Source organism: Oncorhynchus keta, chromosome 8 (genome assembly GCF_023373465.1).
Source record: "Oncorhynchus keta strain PuntledgeMale-10-30-2019 chromosome 8, Oket_V2, whole genome shotgun sequence".
Classification (NCBI taxonomy): Eukaryota; Metazoa; Chordata; class Actinopteri; order Salmoniformes; family Salmonidae; genus Oncorhynchus; species Oncorhynchus keta.
In genome coordinates, this window is record NC_068428.1 from 33593734 (window position 1) to 33615928 (window position 22195).

A 22195-nucleotide genomic window follows, 5' to 3' on the forward strand; every position below is an offset into this window, starting at 1 on the left:
TATCAGTGCTTCAATTAAGGATTCCAGCTTTAAATCATTTGGAATAAAAAGTTATAATATCTTTATCAAGATTATCTTCTTGACAAAAGCTGCAACCACAGCCAACAATGAAATGGCTACTGTAGCTCCACACAAGAATACAGTATATTTAGAACAAATGAGGGCACTCTGCAAAGAATGACCACATTGTTTGATTTTCTGGGCAGTGAGGTAACTGAATGACTCAAACCAATAAAAGAGTTAAACTTCCGATGTTGACACAGTTGTTGCAGTACAAGCATTGGGATTGTGCCGTGGCCTACAAGGAAATTAGGAAATACATTTTTAGCGGAACCGTCCATGTCATTCACCAGTCTCAGGAGAAAGGCTATAGAAAAACCATGGATAATTTTTTGAAAAAGTACGATTATTCAAATTTAGACAGCTGGCTTGTAGGACAAGGTGGGATTTTCACAATATACACCAAAACCAAATATCCAACCGAAAGTCTCCACAGCAGAAACCACCTGACAAGGGAGACAGAATGCATTGGGGTCTGGGGGCTCCCCTGCTAGTAGTCTCTAGTATCCCATTGAAACAGACCACTGAATCAGGCTGACATGACATCACACCTCTGGTTCAATGCCAGTTGCACCTTTGGCGAGCATTCACAAAGCACAGTTGTTTTCTCAGACCAGGCCTGTTCTCAGGTTCCATGGCATGCCCCCCTGCAAAGCTGTCATCAAGGCAAAGAGTGGCTACTTTTAAGAATCTCAAATATAACATATATTTACATTTGTAAAAATAAATAAATTGGTTACCACATGATTCCATATGTGTTATTTCATAGTTTTGATGTCTTCACTATTATTGTACAATGTAGGAAATTGTAAAAATAAAAAAATACCCTTGAATGAGTAGGTTTGTCCAAACTTTTGACAGGTACATGTAAGTGGTGAAATAGCTAAATAATGTCCTTGTGTGGCTCCAGATATACACTGAGTGTACAAAACATTAGGAACGCCATCCTAATATTGAGTTGCACCCCCCACCATTTTGCCCTCAGAATAGTCTCAATTCTTCGGGGCATGGAATCAGTTGTGTCAAGTTGGCTGGATGTCCTTTGGATGGAGGACCATTCTTGATACACACAGGAAACTGTTGAGCGTGAAAAACCCAAAAGTTTTGCAATTATTGACACAAACCAGTGCACCTGCCAGGCAACTACTACAATACCCCATTCAAAGGCACTTAAATATTTTGTCTTGCCCATTCACCCTCTGAATGGCACACATACACAATACATGCCTCAATTGACTCAAGTCTTAAAAATCCTTCTTTGTTATTTCTAAATTTGTACCCACTTTTTCTCCACAATTTTGTGATATAGAATCGGTAGTTACTGTCTTGTCCCATCGCTGCAACTCCTGTACAGACTCGGGAGAGGCGAAGGTCAAGAGCCATGCGTCCTCTGAAACACAACCCGCCATGCCACACTGCTTCTTGACACAATATTCACTTATCCACCAATGTGTCAGAGGAAACACCGTACAACTGGCGACCGTGTCAATGTGCATGCGCCCGGCCCGCCAGGGGAGTTGCTAGAGCGACTCTAAGGCACTGCATCACAGTGCTTGAGGCATCACTATAGACCCAGCTTCAATCCCAGGTTGTGTCGCAGCCGGCCGAGACAGGGAGACCCATGAGGCGGTGCATAATTGGCCCAGCGTCGTCCGGGTTACGGGAGGACAAGGACACTGTGATACAGTGCCTTATTTGTTTAAACTAAACTTAAAAAGTAAATATCAAACATTTAAAATAGCTACGACCAAAAAAACATGCTAGAACTCACAACAGCTGTCTTGCAGTGTTGAATGAGCATTTGAAACATGTTGTTGGATTTTGCTAACTGCTTTAATTGTCGTGGACTCTTTATTCAAAGTTTCACAATTGTCTTTCAGATGCAGGAAGGCTTGTCCTTTAACCGTTACCATAGAGCAGTAGCGTGTATTCATGGAGCCAAGGGATGCCAGGCTTTCCCTGAGAAATTCACCAAGAAATTAAGAAAAAAACATACAAAATAATGAATCTTTGGTCTCTCTGTGTTTCATAAATTAATTTCAGTTCGCAAGAGGCTGAACGTATCTCACTGGAGAGAGCATCGGAGCGAACGAAACAGCACTCCAGACCAATCACATTAGAAGCCAAATGTCATTGACTGAAAAAAAATGGAATTGTTGCATCTAGTTGTGTTGTTGTCCTCCGGTGGCTGGCTAGCTAGCTAAAATCGTCCCTTTCCTAAATTAGCCAGGGATGGAGATAGGGATTTGGACTTGTGGTTTTACTTAATTTTCCATACTGGCCAATAACTATAATGGCGATTCTGATCCAAGCATAAATTCATACACTGTGCCCCTGGCCTGAGAGGATGGAAATTCAATGTGTAACTAGATGTAGTATGCTAATGTTAATTAGCCGGCCTGGCATATCGTTGACCATGAAAGCCATCACACTGCACTATCCCATCTGGACCAGAGGAATACCTATGTAAGAATGCTGTTCATTGACTATAGCTCAGCATTCAACAACATAGTACCCTCCAAGCTCATCATTAAGCTTGAGGCCCTGGGTCTCAACCCCGCCCTGTGCAACTGGGTCCTGGATTTTCTGACGGGCCAACCGCCGGTAGGAAACAACATCACCACTTCGCTGATCCTCAGCACTGGGGCCCCACAAGAGTGCGTACTCAGCCCCCTCCTGTACTCCCTGTTAGTCCATGACTGCGTGGCCATGCATGCCTCCAACTCAATCATCAAGTTTGAAGATGACACAACAGTAGTGGGCTTGATTACCAACAACGACGAGACAGCCTACAGGGAGGAGGTGAGCGCACTCGGAGCATGGTGTCAGGAAAACAACCTCTCACTATAAGTCAACAAAACAAAGGAGATAATCGTGGACTTCATGAAACAGCAGATGGAGCACCCCATATCCACATCAATGGGACAGTAGTGGAGAAGGTGGAAAGTTTTAAGTTCCTAGGCGTACACATCAGGGACAAACTGAAATGGTCCACCCACACAGGCAGTGGGGTGAATAAGGCGCAATAGCGCCTCTTCATACTCAAGAGGCTGAAGAAATTTGGCTTGTCACCTAAAACCCTCACAAACTTTTACAGATGCACAATTGAGAGCATCCGGTCGGGCTGTATCACTGCCTGGTACGGCAACTGCACCACCCTAAACCGCAAGGCTCTCCAGAGGGTGGTGTGGTCTGCACAACGCATCACTGGGGGCAAACTACCTTCCCTCCAGGACACCTACAGCACCCAATGTCACAGGAAGGCCAAAAAGATCATCAAGGACATCAACCACCATTACCCCGTTGTTCACCCCGTTACCATCCAGAAGGCGAGGTCAGTACAGGTGTATCAAAGCTGAGAGACTGAGAGACTGAAAAGCAGCTTCTATTTCAAGGCCACCAGACTGTTAAACAGCCATCACTAACACAGAGGCTGCTGCCTACATATAGACTCAAATCATTGGCTACTTTAATAAATGTATCACTAGTCACTTCAAATAATGCCACACTAATAATGTTTACATATCTTACATTACTCATATTTATATACTGTATTTTATACCATCTATTGCACCTTGCCTATGCCGCTTGGCCATCACTCATCCATATATTTATATGTACATATTCTTACCCCATCCCTTTAGATTTGTGTGTATTAGGTAGTTGTTGTGGAATTGTTTGATTACTTGTTAGATATTACTGCACGGTTGGAACTAGAAGCACAAGCATTTTGCTACACTCACATTAACATCTGCTAACCATGTGTAGGTGACCAATAAAAGTTTATTTGATTTGAAAGGAAGTGAGACTAGCGAGCAAGCATTTTAGCCAGGTAGCCCAGGACAACAAAAACTAAAAGTGTGTACTGTATGACAGAGTCATAGACCGTTTAGGCAACATGGATGCCATTGGCGTTTCTCTACAAGTAGTGTGAGTCAACATGTTTCCTCTACTTGCACAAACACACAGACACCAAACATACCACACACATAAATCAGTACCAGCTCATGTTTTCTTTGAGACTTGCGGTAACTCTCTGCGGTTCTAAATTAAAAGTTGTTTAGTTCTCAGAAAATGACAGAAACATTAACTTGATTGACCTTTTGTTTGTGGACTTCAGACAGAGGTTGCTCTCCGGTTTTGTAATGAAATAAAGGTGTGGTTGAATTTATTCTGCCACTGTGCCACTCGGCCTCAGAGACAATTGTTTTGGCCTCAGACCTATTTGGGGCTGCAGGTAGCCTAATGGTTAGAGCATTGGACTAGTAACTGAAAGGTTGCAAGACCAAATCCCCAAGCTGACAAGGTAAAAATCTGTTGTTCTGCCCCCGAAGAAGGCAGTTAACCCACTGTTCCTAGGCAGTCATTGAAAATAAGAATGTGTTCTTAATTAACTGACTTGCATAGTTAAATAAAATATACCACAGTGGCAAGGCATATGAACTTACAGGTTATAGAGCAAACAATGCAGTTATCACAACACATAGGTTGTAATTTTACTTTTTTTCCTGGCTTGGCTTCCCAGGTGATTTTACCCACACACAGCTACTTCTGTAGAGAACACTGGGGGCTTTCAGCATGGTCAGTGCTATCCGAGATCCTTGGGATGTCCCTACCCTAAACCCCAACCCTAACCTTATGTTTAGGATTGGGATTTAGGGTAGGGACATCCCAAGGATCTTACCCTAACCCAGAATAAATACATTCAAAAGGCAATGAATGTGAGTGCACAAATCAATCAACGTACATCTATATAGTACAACAAACATGTAGTACACATTTCACAGTTGTTACTGTAACACAAGCATGCTTTTAAATCCATGCTAGTTTCAGGAACGTATAGGGAGGGAGGAGAGTGTGTCTAGTCACATACTCATCACAAAAGGCTCTGTGTTCCACGATTTCATCAACATCCAGCTGTCTGGACCAATGACAGGTGGAGCTAAATACTGGGATCCTTGTCAAAATACAACCTCTGATCAGTTTAACAGTCAACATCTGTTTCCCTTTACTCATCTGAGGAGAGTGCAGTCATTCTCTTACATAAGTAGAGGTAGGATTACTTTCCTGTGTCTGCTGCTACAATGAGGGGGCAGCAGGTAGCCTAGCGATTAAGAGCGGTGGACGATTCAATTCCCCAACCCGGCAATGTGGAAAAATGTGAGGTTCTACACTTGAGCAAGGCAGTTGGCCCCCAACAACAACTGCTCCCTGGACGCCAATTAAGGCAGCCCGCCACACCTCTCTGATTCACAGGTTGGGTTAAATGCAGAAGACACATTTCAGTTGAATGCATTGTGTTGTGCAACTGACATAGGTCTCCCCTTTCCTTCCCAATGTTTCCTGATTAAATATATATATATATATATATATATATATATATATATTTTTTTTATCTGTTATTTTACCAGGTAAGTTGACTGAGAACATGTTCTCATTTGCAGCAACGACCTGGGGAATAGTTACAGGGGAGAGGAGGGGGATGAATGAGCCAATTGTAAACTGGGGATTATTAAGTGACCATGATGGTTTGAGAGTCAGATTGGGAATTTAGCCAGGACACCGGGGTTAACACCCCTACTCTTACGATAAGTGCCATGGGATCTTTAATGACCTCAGAGTCAGGACACCCGTTTAACGTCCCATCCGAAAGACCGCACCCTGCACAGGGCAGTGTCCCCAATCACTGCCCTGGGGCATTGGGATATTTTTTTAGACCAGAGGAAAGAGTGCCTCCTACTGGCCCTCCAACACCACTTCCAGCAGCATCTGGTCTCCCATCCAGGAACTGACCTGGACCAACCCTGCTTAGATGCTCTGCAGTGATTTGCTCATGTTGCCAAAGGGAATGTTGGAAGGGTAAGGAATCACCGACAACTAGGCTACCCCAGCCACAAAGATTAAATACTGGTACTGGACTGATTAACAATATGGTCACATTTATGTTACATTTCAAAAATATCAAAGTAAATTGGTAGGTAATATATGCTATTTACCAGATGCTTTTATCTGAAGCAATTTACAGCTACGTAGTCATACATTTTACATACGGGTGGTCCTAGGAATCAAACCCACAATTCTGGTGTTGCAAGTGCAATGCTGTACCAAATGAGCTACAGACGACCAACACACAACAAATGTAGAGGCTACACTCATAAAGGTGTTAATACACATTTCATGAAGGTGTAATAAATGCTGTTATGAATGTGTACCCCAGTGAAGTGTTACCCTGAAAGGCTAAAATATAGGTCAATGAATGTTTGTTTTGATGAAGTCTGTAAATGAACCCTATCAAACCTGATCAAGGGACTTAATCCGTATTGCCTAATTGATTAAAATGTCAAAGTAAATTCCGATTGAGGCAACATATGCAGAGTTTGCAGTCCGTAAACACAGGAACATTGCTTTTAAATTTCAATCGAGCTATAAAGCAGATCTTCCAAGATAGGTTGGGGATACGGACTGAATCCAAACGCAAGTTGAGATTTTCAAGTTGAGATTTTCAAATTGAGATTTTCTCTCTAAGAGCTCCTCCTTCTGGTCAACACAGTTTCATTCAACATTGGCTGAAAGAACAGTTGATGGTGGCTTCATTTTAAATAATTGTAATAACTTAAAGTAAATGAAGGGACTATCCAAGATGATATGTATTTTCTCATCATAACACAGACATGTTGCAATCTCTCAAAAACTACACTGAACAAAAATATATACGCAACATGTAAAGTGTTGGTCCCATGTTTCATGAGCTGAAATAAGAAATCCCAGAAATGTTCCATACACACAAAAAGCTTATTTCTCTCACATTTTGTGCATAAATGTTTACATCCCCGTTAGTGAGGATTTCTCCTTTGCCAAGATAATCCTTCCACCTGACGGGTCTGGCATATTAAGAAGCTGATTAAGCAGTATGGGGACAATAAAAGGCCACTCTAAAATGTGCAGTTTTGTCACGCAACACAATGCCACAGATGTGTCAAGTTTTGAGGGAGCATGCAATTGGCATGCTGACTGTAGGAATGTTCACCAGAGCTGTTGCCAGAGAACTGAATGTTAATTTCTCTAGCATAAGCCGCCTCCAATGTATTTTAGAGAATTTGGCAGTACGTCCAACTGGCCTCATGCCTCGCGTGGGCGAGCGGTTTGATGATGACAACGTTGTGAACAGAGGGCCCCAGGGTGGTGAAGGGGTGATGGTAGGCAGGCATAAGCGATGGACACTAAACACAATGGCATTTTATCTAAATGAAATTATTACCGTTATGAGATCCAGAGGCCCATTGTCGCGCCATTCATCCACCACCACCACCTCATGTTTCAGCATGATCATTTTTATTTTATTTTACCTTTATTTAACCAGGCAAGTCAGTTAAGAACAAATTCTTATTTTCAATGACAGCCTAGGAACAGTGGGTTAACTGCCTGTTCAGGGGCAGAACGACAGATTTGTACCTTGTCAGCTCGGGGATATGAACTTGCAACCTTTTGGTTGCTCGTCCAACGCTCTAACCACTAGGCTACCCTGCCGGCCCAGGGTAGCCTAGCACGGCCCCATGTCACAAGGATCTGTACACAATTCCTGGAAGCTACAAATGGCCTGCATACTCACCAGACATGTCACCCAATGAGCATGTTTGGGATCCTCTGGATTGACATTCCAGTTCCTGCCAATGTCCATCAACTTCGCACAGCCATTGAAGAGGAGTGGGACAACATTGCATAAGTCAAAATCAACAGCCTGATCAACTCTATGCGAAGGAGATGTGTCACGCTGCATGAGGCACATGGGAGTCACACCAGATACTGTCTGGTTTTCTGATCAACGCCCCACCTTTTATTTTAAGGTATCTGTAACCAACAGATGCATGTCTGTATTCCCAGCCATGTGAAATCCATAGATTAGGGCCTAATTAATTTATTTCAATTGACTGATTTCCTTATATGATTTGTAACTCAGTAAAACAAATTGAAATTGTTGCATGTTGCATTTATATTTTTGTTCAGTATATATACAGTTGTGAAAAAGTAAGTTCACACCCTGGAAAGTAGTCTTTTGATTTTGTTTTAAACATATTTGAACACATGGATATTTGAGCTAAATTCCAACCACATTCATTGGTAAAGGTAACCTAATTTAACAAATCACACAAAAAAAAATTGAAAATGTTATGCAATTAAAAAACAAAAACAAAAATGCAATTACCTTATGCGGAAAAAGATAGTACCTTTACATCACATAAAATGGCTCAAATTAGAATCAGGTGCACCAAAGCAGATGCAAATTATTAGAGAGTAACTTGGGAGGGTCCAGCCTTCCATAAAGATTAGAAACTTGGTCTGGTTTGGTCTTAACTGTGTGGTAACACATCATGTGTGGTAAAACATCATGCCAAGATCAAAATACCTGGCCTCTACCTGGCCTAGATATCAGACCTGTCTAAATGCTATGGGGGACTTGAAGCGGACTGTGCATGCAAGAAAGCCCTGGAACATGACACAGTTGAAGTAGTACTGTAAAGAATGGGAAAATTCCTCTGAGTCGATGTATAAGACTGATAGACAGTTGCAAGAGCTATTTCAGCAGGGGGCAACACCAGCTATTGAAGCTAGGGGGGGGTGGTTTTTTCCACACTATGGAATTGGTTTCTGTAGATTTTTTATAAATAAATGATTGCAAAGTATAATCTTTTTAGTGTCATTTGTTAAATTAGGTCACCTTTATCTGTCGATAGTGTTGAAGTGAAGATTACATATCCACCTGTCCAAATTTGTGCAAAAAAGACAACATTCCAGGGAGTGTACTTACTTTTTCATATACAGCAAAAAAAAACAAGTTAGAAGCAGTTTTTTTCAAAAAAGTTTAATTTGTATTTACAACAGATGGTCATTAACAATACTTAATTCAAAGAAGCAGATTGATAAACTATGGCAAAAATACTGAAGCACATTGATAAAATACTAAATAAATACCATGATAAAGAACGTTCCAAAAAACTCTCATTTAGAAAAGAAAGGTTTACAATTCATTTCATACAACCAAATATATAAATTAAATGTGAATAGTAACTGAATCAGCAAATTAATCATACAAATACAAAACAAACTGCAATACTGAACAGCAATGAAACATCAGATAATACCTTCATTTTCACTACCCTGCATGCTATCTTAAGACCTTATAAAATAACTTAGACAAATAAAAGTTTAAACAACAAAAACATGGTCAAGAGCAGAAAATAGTTCTGTTTAAATTAGGCATATATTTATATATTTATATATGTATATTTCTGTACAAATAATGCATATTTGGCATTATATTCATCCTCATTATTGATATATCTAATCATTAAAAATAGTTGAAGCTAAACATCTACCTTCATATGATTTTTTTCTTCCATGTCACATTCCAATTGATTAATTCTACCCACAAGACATCAGACATTTCTCCACCATAGGTAAACATAGAATGAAAGCTGTCTCACCTCGCAAAACATTTAGAAAAAAGAGAACATAGCACAGGTCAAGGGTGCCCTTTCTCTTCCCTGGGAGGGTTTCATTCCCTTTTAAAGGCAAACAATGCAATGACTGTCAATGTGAACAATGAACGCACATATGCCCCGAATGTCCATACAGTTGAGATACATGTAGACATAGTTAATAGCAGGGGAATGGGAGACCTTGTGGGCAGAATCCTCCATTCTACAATATTGGCATTAACTAAGAAACAGAGTGTGAGCAGATTGGATGACAGGTCAAATTGGAAGGTCATTTGATATAGAGGCTACAGTGCATTGTGAGTCCATTGTTTGAATGAAGCTTATTGCTAATCGGGCAGCAGGCACTCGCAGTCCATGAGGTTTAGAATGTAAAGCAGCCCTGATTCGATCAAACATTTTTAAATAAGCCATGAGTCAATAGCATTGCCTTGAGGAAATGAAGAAAGAGTCCATGGTATTTTGTGGAAATAAAGATCAGTGATAATGATAACAATTAACTCTGTGCTCCAAATTGAATCAAATGTTTTATGAGAAGAGAGAGACATTCTTACAGTGTAACTGAACTGAAAAATAATGAAGAAATATAAGATTGAAAGAAAAAAAATCAAGCAAAGTTCACAGGGCCTGTGGTGGTGTCAAAATACTTCAAGATAAGTTGTTGAAAACAAATAATTTAGGGTGCCATCTTGATGACATCTTGTGGTACTGCTGTGAAATATGTAGCATGTGTGTGTGTGTGTGTGTGTGTGTGTGTGTGTGTGTGTGTGTGTGTGTGTGTGTGTGTGTGTGTGTGTGTGTGTGTGTGTGTGTGTGTGTGTGTGTGTGTGTGTGTGTGTGTGTGTGTGTGTGTGTGTGTGTGTGTGTGTGTGTGTGTGTGTGTGTGTGCATCTGTTTGTTTGTGCAGATTATCAGAATAAACCGATCTCTGATTTAAAAAAATAAAAAATAAAGAAGTAACAAAATAATATCATCACCTTTAGTGACTCTTCCTTATGGTTTTTAGCACAGCAGCTCACCAAACACACTAGTCCATGATGATGGAACATGAGTAATTTTCAGCTCCTAAAAGAGTTCCATACGTACAGGGCCGCAGAGCAATATATCACAACCCCTGTTGATTGATTGAGTACTGTGATATATGATACAATTTGTTATTCTAAATGTCTTTGTGTATGTGTGTTTAGCGATTACGTCTTAAAGAGCATTATTTTCCTAAAATGCTAATATTTTCAATCACTATAATGTATCTGGAAAGCAATTCATCATGGATATGCAGTACTGTATCTATATGGACCTGAGCCACCCAGTGCTGCCAGTGTGGAATGCATACTAGATGAGGGTTATGTATGTACCTAATAGAGCTTCTTTCAGAACAACCAGTCAAGACGGCCAGTAAGAGTGCGTAAACACCAAAGTCACAGAAGATAGATTGTTGAAAACGTACTGCATTGACCTCATCATCATCCATGTGCCCAACAATTCAAATCTTATCACAATCTCCACTTTCATAGCAATCATTAAATAAGGTGTCGTAATGCTTTAGAGGGCATGCCTGAAGACATGGGGATAAGGTGCAGGACTGCTGCATAGAACACAGGCATGGCAAAGTGCTTTGATGGGCGTCATATACAAATACACCTATCTATCCCACTGTAACTGACTCTCAACCATGAGGTAAACAGCTGTATGTGTGCCTGCCTGTTGTATGAAGCACTATTACACTTTTGGCAGGTGAAGTTTAGTCAATCCCTGGTTTGTGGCGACGAAATAAACCATATGGCATTAACTGGAACGAGGTTACGATCTCTTAGCAAGGAGGCGGAGGAGAAGCGGGGTCATCTTCACCATCTCCTATCTGATGAGAATACTCTCTGGGATGTTGTTTTTCTCTGCCGACCCCCACGTTTGCTCCTGTTCCACTGATTCAATTAGATTTTGATAACATTTTCTACGCCGCTTTCTCTGTTCTTAAATCAAAGACCATCAACGTACAAGACTGCCTGATGATAAAGTATAAACAGTGTGTACCAATCATGAAGATACCTGCATTCTATTCACACAATGTGACTAGAATCACATCCTCATATCCTAGACCTCATATCAACACGCGCAGCAGTCATACAACAGTATGACATTCAATTTGATCCAACTCTGAATTGACACTAGTAATATCAATGCACTTGGATGAACAAAGTCAAGCTAGTTATCTCCCTAACAGCCGTTTTGTGGTGAAACTACCCAAGCAACACAAGCAGTGAGGGCCACAAGCACTCTGCCAGGCATTGTAGTCCAACCAAAGACCTCAACCTAAGACATTCATTCACAGATTCGTATACGTCTGATTTTAAGGCACCTAAGGATTTTTCCCACCATTCCTACTTGCCTAACTATACCCCTCCTTAGATCATGGAAAAGCAGCATGGGACAAATGTGCTAATAGAGAATGTTTGAGATTGAGAAAGGGAAATGAATTTGCTATGAAAACCAACAATTGCTGTCAAAACCTATGCACCTACTTTAAAACTTTATACACTTTACAGTACTACACAATATGAGTAACTAAAGACTAGAAATTGATAGAGTGAAAGAAAACTTGAGAAAAGGCATGAAGCTCCATAAACAATTTGCTTTGGTCTAATATCACGTTAAATATAATCTGTATCTGTTGACATACAGTATCATTGTGAAACTTGGTAACTGTAGTGAATAGTTACTAGTACGTCCCCATAGCAGCAGTTGGTGACCCTGTGATTTGGAATCTTTCAGATGAGACCATCACAACAGGTGTGAAGGAGCTGAAGTTACATCATTTCTACTGATCAATCAGCATACTCTAATGAGTATTATTAGAGTTTTAGCATTTCTTCATCAAGCTATCAATGTCTCTCACTTTCTCCTGTGTACCTCACTAAGACCAGACATGGACTTGAAATCACCATGGATGATATCACTGTACTGTTTGCTTTTACACAGCACCTACACAGCTCCTACACAGCACCTATGTCCTTTTTTGCATTGTTAGGGGCTCTACATTCATGAACGTTTTTGCTTTCCATGTGTTTAAGGCCGCCTGGTAAGTAAGTGTTTCATTGAGTTTCACAGCAGAGAGAGACTGACGTCAGGAAATGAAATGGGAGATGCTGAGAGGTTTACTAGAAGCTATATAGGAATGAGGAAAGTTCCAGTTCATTAAACTACTTTCCACCCTTTTGAGCAAAATATCTGGCAACATATCTGACCAACTGAACTGTGGCTTACTGTGTGCTGTCATTCCAAAGCCCTCCATTAAAAGCTTTTCTTCATCAATACAATGTGGACATATAACAGACAACAGCTAATCCTTCACCACCAAGTACACCACACTAACTAACCCGAAACAAGCAAACAATCGCATCACATTCTATTGGACATTCGCCGTCAACTACTGGTGCTGGAAGTTTACAACCCTAACGTCACAATTATATGGGAATAAATGTATTATAGTTCAAATCCAAATGTGCTGTTCATGTGGGTAAATTGATATGCTCTGCCAATGATATACAGTGCAACACAAATGCCAGTATATCATGTCATCTAGTGAAAGGACAGGTTCTATGTTTTTGAAGGAAATGTAAAAGTAGATTGAACTAATAAGTTAATTGGCAGGGCGAGGGGCAAATTCTCCACTGTAGTGTTCAGTAGAGCAACGTCCAAGCAATGTTAAAGCCATGTCAATAAAAACCTCTCACACACACACACACACACACACACACACACACACACACACACACACACACACACACACACACACACACACACACACACACACACACACACACACACACACACACACACACACACTCCCTGCCATGATAGAAACCCTATTTTCTTCTGTCCAGAGATGGACTAGAAATTCCTCATTAATATGTATTTTCTCTGCCTCTTCAATAAACAACTTCTAAGCAAAAATTAACACTGCAAATAGACTATTTGCAAAGATGGTGTTTTCGCAAGTCAATAGCAGCCATCTTTAATTCCAGATGCTATGGGCACCATTTAGTAAATATGTTAAAAAGTAGCTGTGTGTGTAGGACTGTGTAAATGACAACCGTTTCAGAGTAAAAAACAGCACCATTTACTAGTAACTAGATAGTGTTAAAGTGTCATTTGCACCTGTCTGTCCCACACTACATCTATAGTGTGGAGGAAAGTACTTGATTGTTGTGTGCCAGATGGGATGATATGGCTGTGATGTGGTCCCTAATAGGTAGGACTGTTAGGCCACTGTTCTCAACACCCGATAGATTCACTTTTTCACACCATCTACTATGAGAATATCGAGTTCAATCTAATATATATGTGGGTGTGATAGATTACATGATTTATCATTACAAGCAATCGTACTTGACACCAGAGGCTTGAATGCCAGAATGTCATTATGGGGCTAAACACACAACTCAAAGTGGACTATAGAATAATGTAATAGTCCTCCTATTCAGTAGAAAATATTCCACATCTGTCCTTGCAAATAAACTGCAACAATAGCAAATGAGCATCATGAACTACATTTCCCTTGGAAATACAAACATGAATAGTACATATAAGGTGCAAAAATGCATTGTTGTCATATAGTACTTTTTTTTTCTTCCAGAAATTAGAAACATTTGTTTCCTTTAAATGATTTACACTAGTGTTGCAATGGAAACATGTATCAGCGGAATAAATGTACTGTACCACCCATACCATAAGCATGTTTCAGCCTTACATCAATGCCATTATCAGAAGTGAAAATGCATCAATGCAGCCCTAATGTAATACTGCATGTATTTTTCACATCCCATTTCTCAGCAACATTAGTCAGTGGCTGCAGTAGCTAGCCTGGTAACATTAGTCAGTGGTTGAGGCAGCTAGCCTGGTAAAAAGTGGTCTGACGCTAGTCAGTGGCTGCAGTAGCTAGCCTGGTAACATTAGTCAGTGGCTGCAGTAGCTAGCCTGGTAACATTAGTCAGTGGTTGAGGCAGCTAGCCTGGTAAAAAGTGGTCTGACTCTAGTCAGTGGCTGCAGTAGCCAACCTGGTAACATTAGTCAGTGGCTGAAGCAGCTAGCCTGGTAAAAAGTTGTCTGACGCTAGTCAGTGGCTGCAGTAGCTAGCCTGGTGAAAAGTGGTCTGACATTAGTCAGTGGCTGCAGTAGCTAGCCTGGTAGTGGGGTGACGTTAGTCAGTGGCTGCAGTAGCTAGCCTGGTAGCATTAGTCAGTGGCTGCAGTAGCTAGCCTGGTAGCATTAGTCAGTGGCTGCAGTAGCTAGCCTGGTAACATTAGTCAGTGGCTGCAGCAGCTAGCTTAGTAACATTTGTCAGTGGCTGCAGTAGCTAGCCTGGTATAAAGTGGTGTGATGTTAGTCAGTGGCTGCAGCTAGTCTGGTAGTGGGGTGACGTTAGTCAGGGGCTGCAGTAGCTAGCCTGGTATAAAGTGGTGTGATGTTAGTCAGTGGCTGCAGCTAGTCTGGTAGTGGGGTGACGTTAGTCAGAGGCTGCAGTAGCTAGCCTGGTATAAAGTGGTGTGATGTTAGTCAGTGGCTGCAGTAGCTAGCCTGGTATAAAGTGGTGTGATGTTAGTCAGTGGCTACAGTAGCTAGCCTGATAAAAAGTTCTGTGATGTTAGTCAGTGGCTGCAGCTAGTCTGGTATTGGGGTGACGTTAGTCAGGGGCTGCAGTAGCTAGCCTGGTATAAAGTGGTGTGATGTTAGCCAGTGGCTGCAGTAGCTAGCCTGGTATAAAGTGGTGTGATGTTAGTCAGTGGCTGTAGCTCGTCTGGTAGTGGGGTGACGTTAGTCAGGGGCTGCAGTAGCTAGCCTGGTATAAAGTGGTGTGATGTTAGCCAGTGGCTGCAGTAGCTAGCCTGGTATAAAGTGTTGTGATGTTAGTCAGGGGCTGCAGTAGCTAGCCTGGTATAAAGTGGTGTGATGTTAGTCAGTGGCTGTAGTAGCTAGCCTGGTATAAAGTGTTGTGATGTTAGTCAGGGGCTGCAGTAGCTAGCCTGGTATAAAGTGGTGTGATGTTAGTCAGGGGCTGCAGTAGCAAGCCTGGTATAAAGTGGTGTGATGTTAGTCAGTGGCTGTAGCTCAGTAGTCTGGTATAGTGGGGTTGTCAGTGGCGTTAGTCAGTGGGTGATGGGGCTGCAGTAGCTAGCCTGGTATAAAGTGGTGTGATGTTAGCCAGTGGCTGCAGTAGCTAGCCTGGTATAAAGTGTTGTGATGTTAGTCAGTGGCTGCAGCTAGTCTGGTAGTGGGTTGACGTGTCAGTGGCTAGTCTGGTAGGGGCTGCGTTAGTCAGGGGCTAGCCTGGTATAAAGTGGTGTGATGTTAGTCAGTGGCTGCAGCTAGTCTGGTAGTGGGGTGACGTTAGTCAGGGGCTGCAGTAGCTAGCCTGGTATAAAGTGGTGTGATGTTAGTCAGTGGCTGTAGCTCGTCTGGTAGTGGGGTGACGTTAGTCAGGGGCTGCAGTAGCTAGCCTGGTATAAAGTGTTGTGATGTTAGTCAGTGGCTGCAGTAGCTAGCCTGGTATAAAGTGTTGTGATGTTAGTCAGTGGCTGCAGTAGCTAGCCTGGTATAAAGTGTTGTGATGTTAGTCAGTGGCTGCAGTAGCTAGCCTGGTATAAAGTGGTGTGATGTTAGTCAGTGGCTGCAATTAGTCTGGTAGTAGGGTGACGTTAGTCAGGGGCTGCAGTATCTAGCCTGGTATAAAGTGGTGTGATGTTAGTCAGTGGCAACAGTAGCTAGCCTGGTATAAAGTGGTGTGATGTTAGTCAGTGGCTGCAGCTAGTCTGGTAGTGAGGTGACGTTAGTCAGGGGCTGCAGAAGCTAGCCTGGTATAAAGTGGTGTGATGTTAGTCAGTGGCTGCAGTAGCTAGCCTGGTAAAATGTTGTGTGAGTACGTCCCTAGAATAACAAAATAATTACGATACCCACCCAGCATGCTGTGCGAGTGCAACCATTTCAGATATGATGACTTCTCTGTCTTTACCATAGAAATAGAATAGACTTAGAATATAATTCTATGTCTATGGTGTTTACCTGCAAGACTGAGGTATTTCAATAGCAGGTGTTGATCAATCACATGATATACCCCCCCACTTATGCTGTCAACCCACCAACACAGGGAGAGATTTTCAGACATCTGCCTTGACAGTGAGTCATCACCACCTCTGTGCTACCACTGGGATGCAGTAGTCTCCACACAGGGTGTTTTAGCCCAAGACCACTGTTGCTGGTGAGATTCTCCATAAAAAAGTTGCACTTTGTGATTCCCTTTGAACACTGTGGAAAAATACTGACATCCCCCTTAACTTTACCCAGAGGCTTATAATAATACATGATGGCAATGCAAAAGCTCTGAGGGGGAAGTACATTTCCAACAACAACATTTGTTACAGTATAGAAAATAATTTATTTGCTTGTATTTACCCAAATATAATTGTGATGGTGGATCAGTTCAGTTAAAGGGGAGGGTGTACTAGCAGCTCATTGTAGTGGAGTGGGGAATATTCCCTCCATCTTAAAGGGGAGAGGACACCAGAAGAATGGCAACAGGTGGAGAAAAAACAGTGTGGAGTGAGAGACATTTGCACAGATAAGGAGAGAGGAAGGGGTCTGGGTTACACCCACTGGCTGGGGCTGAGGTATGGGGGCGGATATGGGCAAAACAGGGGTAGGGGTGGGCTGGGGGGGGTAAATCCTCGAACCTCAAAGACGTGTCTGGGCCTCGGGGATGTAGATCTCGATGCTGTCTGCCCGCTCCGTGGCTGAGTTCTGTCTGAAGGAAGCCGCCCGCTTGGCAGCCAGAAGACGGCGCCGGGCCTCCTGCCGCTGGCGGTCCTGCAGGTCCAGAGAGCGCTCCCGCACCACGCCGCCACGCCCCTTCGGAGGTCTCTTTGGCAGCGGGGGAGGCCACTTCCTCTCCTTCACATGAGAGAGAGATCATGAGAGAGAGAGAGAGAGAGAAGAGACAAAGAGAGAGAAATAAAGAGAAGAGACAAAGCGAGAGAGGTGACAAAGAGATTTGAGCCATGTGATTTTCTCAGAGTAGGGTCAGGATAAGACAAATAAACAATATATGCATTGACCAGTATCATTAGACAACACACCAACACAGACTACTTTGCTAGCTGTGAAAAACTGTAACAACTCTGTTGATATACCTGTAATGGCGTCTTCTTCTCTGGGCTCTCCACGAGCCTCCACTCATTGCTCTTGATCTGCTGCAGTTCATTAAATTTGGCAGTGACGTCGTCAATTGAGAGCTGCAGCAAGTCCCAGAATCCGGCCAGGTCCTGAGAGGTGGGGCGGGGCATGGCGCTGGGGTCCTGGGGGGTGGAGGGTGGCGGGGAGGAGGTGCCCGGGAGAGAACAAATTAGATATGGTCTCAGTGACCATGAGAATGTGTTTGTTTGATTTCATGAAACATATACACAATATAGTTATCTGGTATAGTCATAACTGTTACAGACTATCGTGGCAACTTTTAAATGCTTCTGTTACATAAACAGCTGTTGAATCATCCAACACCTGCAAATCTTACTGTACACGGTCCAACCACTAGGTGTCCTGCAAATCTTACTGTACACGGTCCAACCACTAGGTGTCCTGCAAATCTTACTGTACACGGTCCAACCACTAGGTGTCCTGCAAATCTTACTGTACACGGTCCAACCACTAGGTGTCCTGCAAATCTTACTGTACACGGTCCAACCACTAGGTGTCCTGCAAATCTTACTGTACACGGTCCAACCACTAGGTGTCCTGCAAATCTTACTGTACACGGTCCAACCACTAGGTGTCCTGCAAATCTTACTGTACACGGTCCAACCACTAGGTGTCCTGCAAATCTTACTGTACACGGTCCAACCACTAGGTGTCCTGCAAATCTTAGTGTACACGGTCCAACCACTAGGTGTCCTGCAAATCTTACTGTACACGGTCCAACCACTAGGTGTCCTGCAAATCTTACTGTACACGGTCCAACCACTAGGTGTCCTGCAATTCTTACTGTACACGGTCCAACCACTAGGTGTCCTGCAAATCTTACTGTACACGGTCCAACCACTAGGTGTCCTGCAAATCTTACTGTACACGGTCCAAACACTAGGTGTCCTGCAAATCTTACTGTACACGGTCCAACCACTAGGTGTCCTGCAAATCTTACTGTACACGGTCCAACCACTAGGTGTCCTGCAAATCTTACTGTACACGGTCCAACCACTAGGTGTCCTGCAAATCTTACTGTACACGGTCCAACCACTAGGTGTCCTGCAAATCTTACTGTACACGGTCCAACCACTAGGTGTCCTGCAAATCTTACTGTACACGGTCCAACCACTAGGTGTCCTGCAAATCTTACTGTACACGGTCCAACCACTAGGTGTCCTGCAAATCTTACTGTACACGGTCCAACCACTAGGTGTCCTGCAAATCTTACTGTACACGGTCCAACCACTAGGTGTCCTGCAAATCTTACTGTACACGGTCCAAACACTAGGTGTCCTGCAAATCTTACTGTACACGGTCCAACCACTAGGTGTCCTGCAAATCTTAGTGTACACGGTCCAACCACTAGGTGTCCTGCAAATCTTACTGTACACGGTCCAACCACTAGGTGTCCTGCAAATCTTACTGTACACGGTCCAACCACTAGGTGTCCTGCAAATCTTACTGTACACGGTCCAACCACTAGGTGTCCTGCAAATCTTACTGTACACGGTCCAACCACTAGGTGTCCTGCAAATCTTACTGTACACGGTCCAACCACTAGGTGTCCTGCAAATCTTACTGTACACGGTCCAAACACTAGGTGTCCTGCAAATCTTACTGTACACGGTCCAACCACTAGGTGTCCTGCAAAACTTAGTGTACACGGTCCAACCACTAGGTGTCCTGCAAATCTTACTGTACACGGTCCAACCACTAGGTGTCCTGCAAATCTTAGTGTACACGGTCTAACCACTAGGTGTCCTGCAAATCTTAGTGTACACGGTCTAACGCCTAGGTGTCCTGCAAATCCTACTGTACACGGTCTAACCACTAGGTGTCCTGAAATCTTACTGTACACGGTCTAACCACTAGGTGTCCTGCAAATCTTACTTGAACAATGTTCAACCAGTAGGTCCTGCAAGTTATAACTTCTCAACCCCTGTACTGTTGGTAAGTCATCACTTCTCAAGCCCTGTACTGTTGGTAAGTCATCACTTCTCAACCCCTGTACTGTTGGTTAGTCATCACTTCTCAAGCCCTGTACTGTTGGTAAGTCATCACTTCTCAAGCTCTGTACTGTTGGTAAGTCATCACTTCTCAAGCCCTGTACTGTTGGTTAGTCATCACTTCTCAAGCCCTGTGCTGTTGGTAAGTCATCACTTCTCAAGCCCTGTACTGTTGGTAAGTCATCACTTCTCAAGCCCTGTACTGTTGGTTAGTCATCACTTCTCAAGCCCTGTACTGTTGGTAAGTCATCACTTCTCAAGCCCTGTACTGTTGGTTAGTCATCACTTCTCAACCCCTGTACTGTTGGTTAGTCATCACTTCTCAAGCCCTGTACTGTTGGTAAGTCATCACTTCTCAAGCCCTGTACTGTTGGTAAGTCATCACTTCTCAAGCCCTGTACTGTTGGTTAGTCATCACTTCTCAAGCCCTGTGCTGTTGGTTAGTCATCACTTCTCAAGCCCTGTGCTGTTGGTAAGTCATCACTTCTCAAGCCCTGTACTGTTGGTAAGTCATCACTTCTCAAGCCCTGTACTGTTGGTAAGTCATCACCTCTCAAGCCCTGTACTGTTGGTAAGTCATCACTTCTCAAGCCCTGTACTGTTGGTAAGTCATCACTTCTAAAACCCTGTACTGTTGGTAAGTCATCACTTCTCAAGCCCTTGTACTGTTGGTTAGTCTTCACTTCTCAAGCCCTGTACTGTTGGTAAGTCATCACCTCTCAAGCCCTGTACTGTTGGTAAGTCATCACTTCTCAAGCCCTGTACTGTTGGTTAGTCATCACTTCTCAAGCCTTGTACTGTTGGTAAGTCATCACTTCTCAAGCCCTTGTACTGTTGGTTAGTCTTCACTTCTCAAGCCCTGTACTGTTGGTTAGTCATCACTTCTCAAGCCCTGTACTGTTGGTAAGTCATCACTTCTCAAGCTCTGTACTGTTGGTAAGTCATCACTTCTCAAGCCCTGTACTGTTGGTTAGTCATCACTTCTCAAGCCCTGTGCTGTTGGTAAGTCATCACTTCTCAAGCCCTGTACTGTTGGTAAGTCATCACTTCTCAAGCCCTGTACTGTTGGTTAGTCATCACTTCTCAAGCCCTGTACTGTTGGTAAGTCATCACTTCTCAAGCCCTGTACTGTTGGTTAGTCATCACTTCTCAAGCCCTGTACTGTTGGTTAGTCATCACTTCTCAAGCCCTGTACTGTTGGTAAGTCATCACTTCTCAAGCCCTGTACTGTTGGTAAGTCATCACTTCTCAAGCCCTGTACTGTTGGTTAGTCATCACTTCTCAAGCCCTGTACTGTTGGTTAGTCATCACTTCTCAAGCCCTGTACTGTTGGTAAGTCATCACTTCTCAAGCCCTGTACTGTTGGTAAGTCATCACTTCTCAAGCCCTGTACTGTTGGTTAGTCATCACCTCTCAAGCCCTGTACTGTTGGTAAGTCATCACTTCTCAAGCCCTGTACTGTTGGTAAGTCATCACTTCTAAAACCCTGTACTGTTGGTAAGTCATCACTTCTCAAGCCCTTGTACTGTTGGTTAGTCTTCACTTCTCAAGCCCTGTACTGTTGGTAAGTCATCACCTCTCAAGCCCTGTACTGTTGGTAAGTCATCACTTCTCAAGCCCTGTACTGTTGGTTAGTCATCACTTCTCAAGCCCTGTACTGTTGGTTAGTCATCACTTCTCAAGCCCTTGTACTGTTGGTTAGTCTTCACTTCTCAAGCCCTGTACTGTTGGTAAGTCATCACTTCTCAAGCCCTGTACTGTTGGTAAGTCATCACTTCTCAAGCCCTGTACTGTTGGTTAGTCATCACTTCTCAAGCCCTGTACTGTTGGTTAGTCATCACTTCTCAAGCCCTGTACTGTTGGTTAGTCATCACTTCTCAAGCCCTGTACTGTTGGTTAGTCATCACTTCTCAAGCCCTGTACTGTTTGTAAGTCATCACTTCTCAAGCCCTGTACTGTTGGTTAGTCATCACTTCTCAAGCCCTGTACTGTTGGTAAGTCATCACTTCTCAAGCCCTGTACTGTTGGTTAGTCATCACTTCTCAAGCCCTGTACTGTTGGTAAGTCATCACTTCTCAAGCCCTGTACTGTTGGTTAGTCATCACTTCTCAAGCCCTGTACTGTTGGTTAGTCATCACTTCTCAAGCCCTGTATTGTTGGTAAGTCATCACTTCTCAAGCCCTGTACTGTTGGTAAGTCATCACTTCTCAAGCCCTGTACTGTTGGTAAGTCATCACTTCTCAAGCCCTGTACTGTTTGTTAGTCATCACTTCTCAAGCCCTGTACTGTTTGTTAATCATCACTTCTCAAGCCCTGTACTGTTGGTAAGTCATCACTTCTCAAGCCCTGTACTGTTGGTTAGTCATCACTTCTCAAGCTCTGTACTGTTGGTAAGTCATCACTTCT

The 22195-nt window shown here is 42.9% G+C and overlaps 1 protein-coding gene across 2 annotated transcripts in view; it reads right to left on the reverse strand.

Moving 5' to 3' along the window:
• Window positions 1-15884: 15884 nt before the first annotated feature.
• The window catches only part of LOC118387143 (disks large-associated protein 2-like), a 252165-nt gene continuing 245854 nt past the window's right edge, over window positions 15885-22195 (reverse strand). For both annotated transcript variants that reach the window (XM_052524032.1, XM_052524031.1), the window contains exons 11-12: window positions 17735-17899; window positions 15885-17495 (exon numbers count right to left, since the gene is read on the reverse strand). In XM_052524032.1, coding sequence (XP_052379992.1) covers window positions 17280-17495; window positions 17735-17899 — 381 coding nt within the window. In that variant the 3' untranslated portion in view covers window positions 15885-17279. The remainder of the gene's footprint in view (window positions 17496-17734; window positions 17900-22195) is intronic.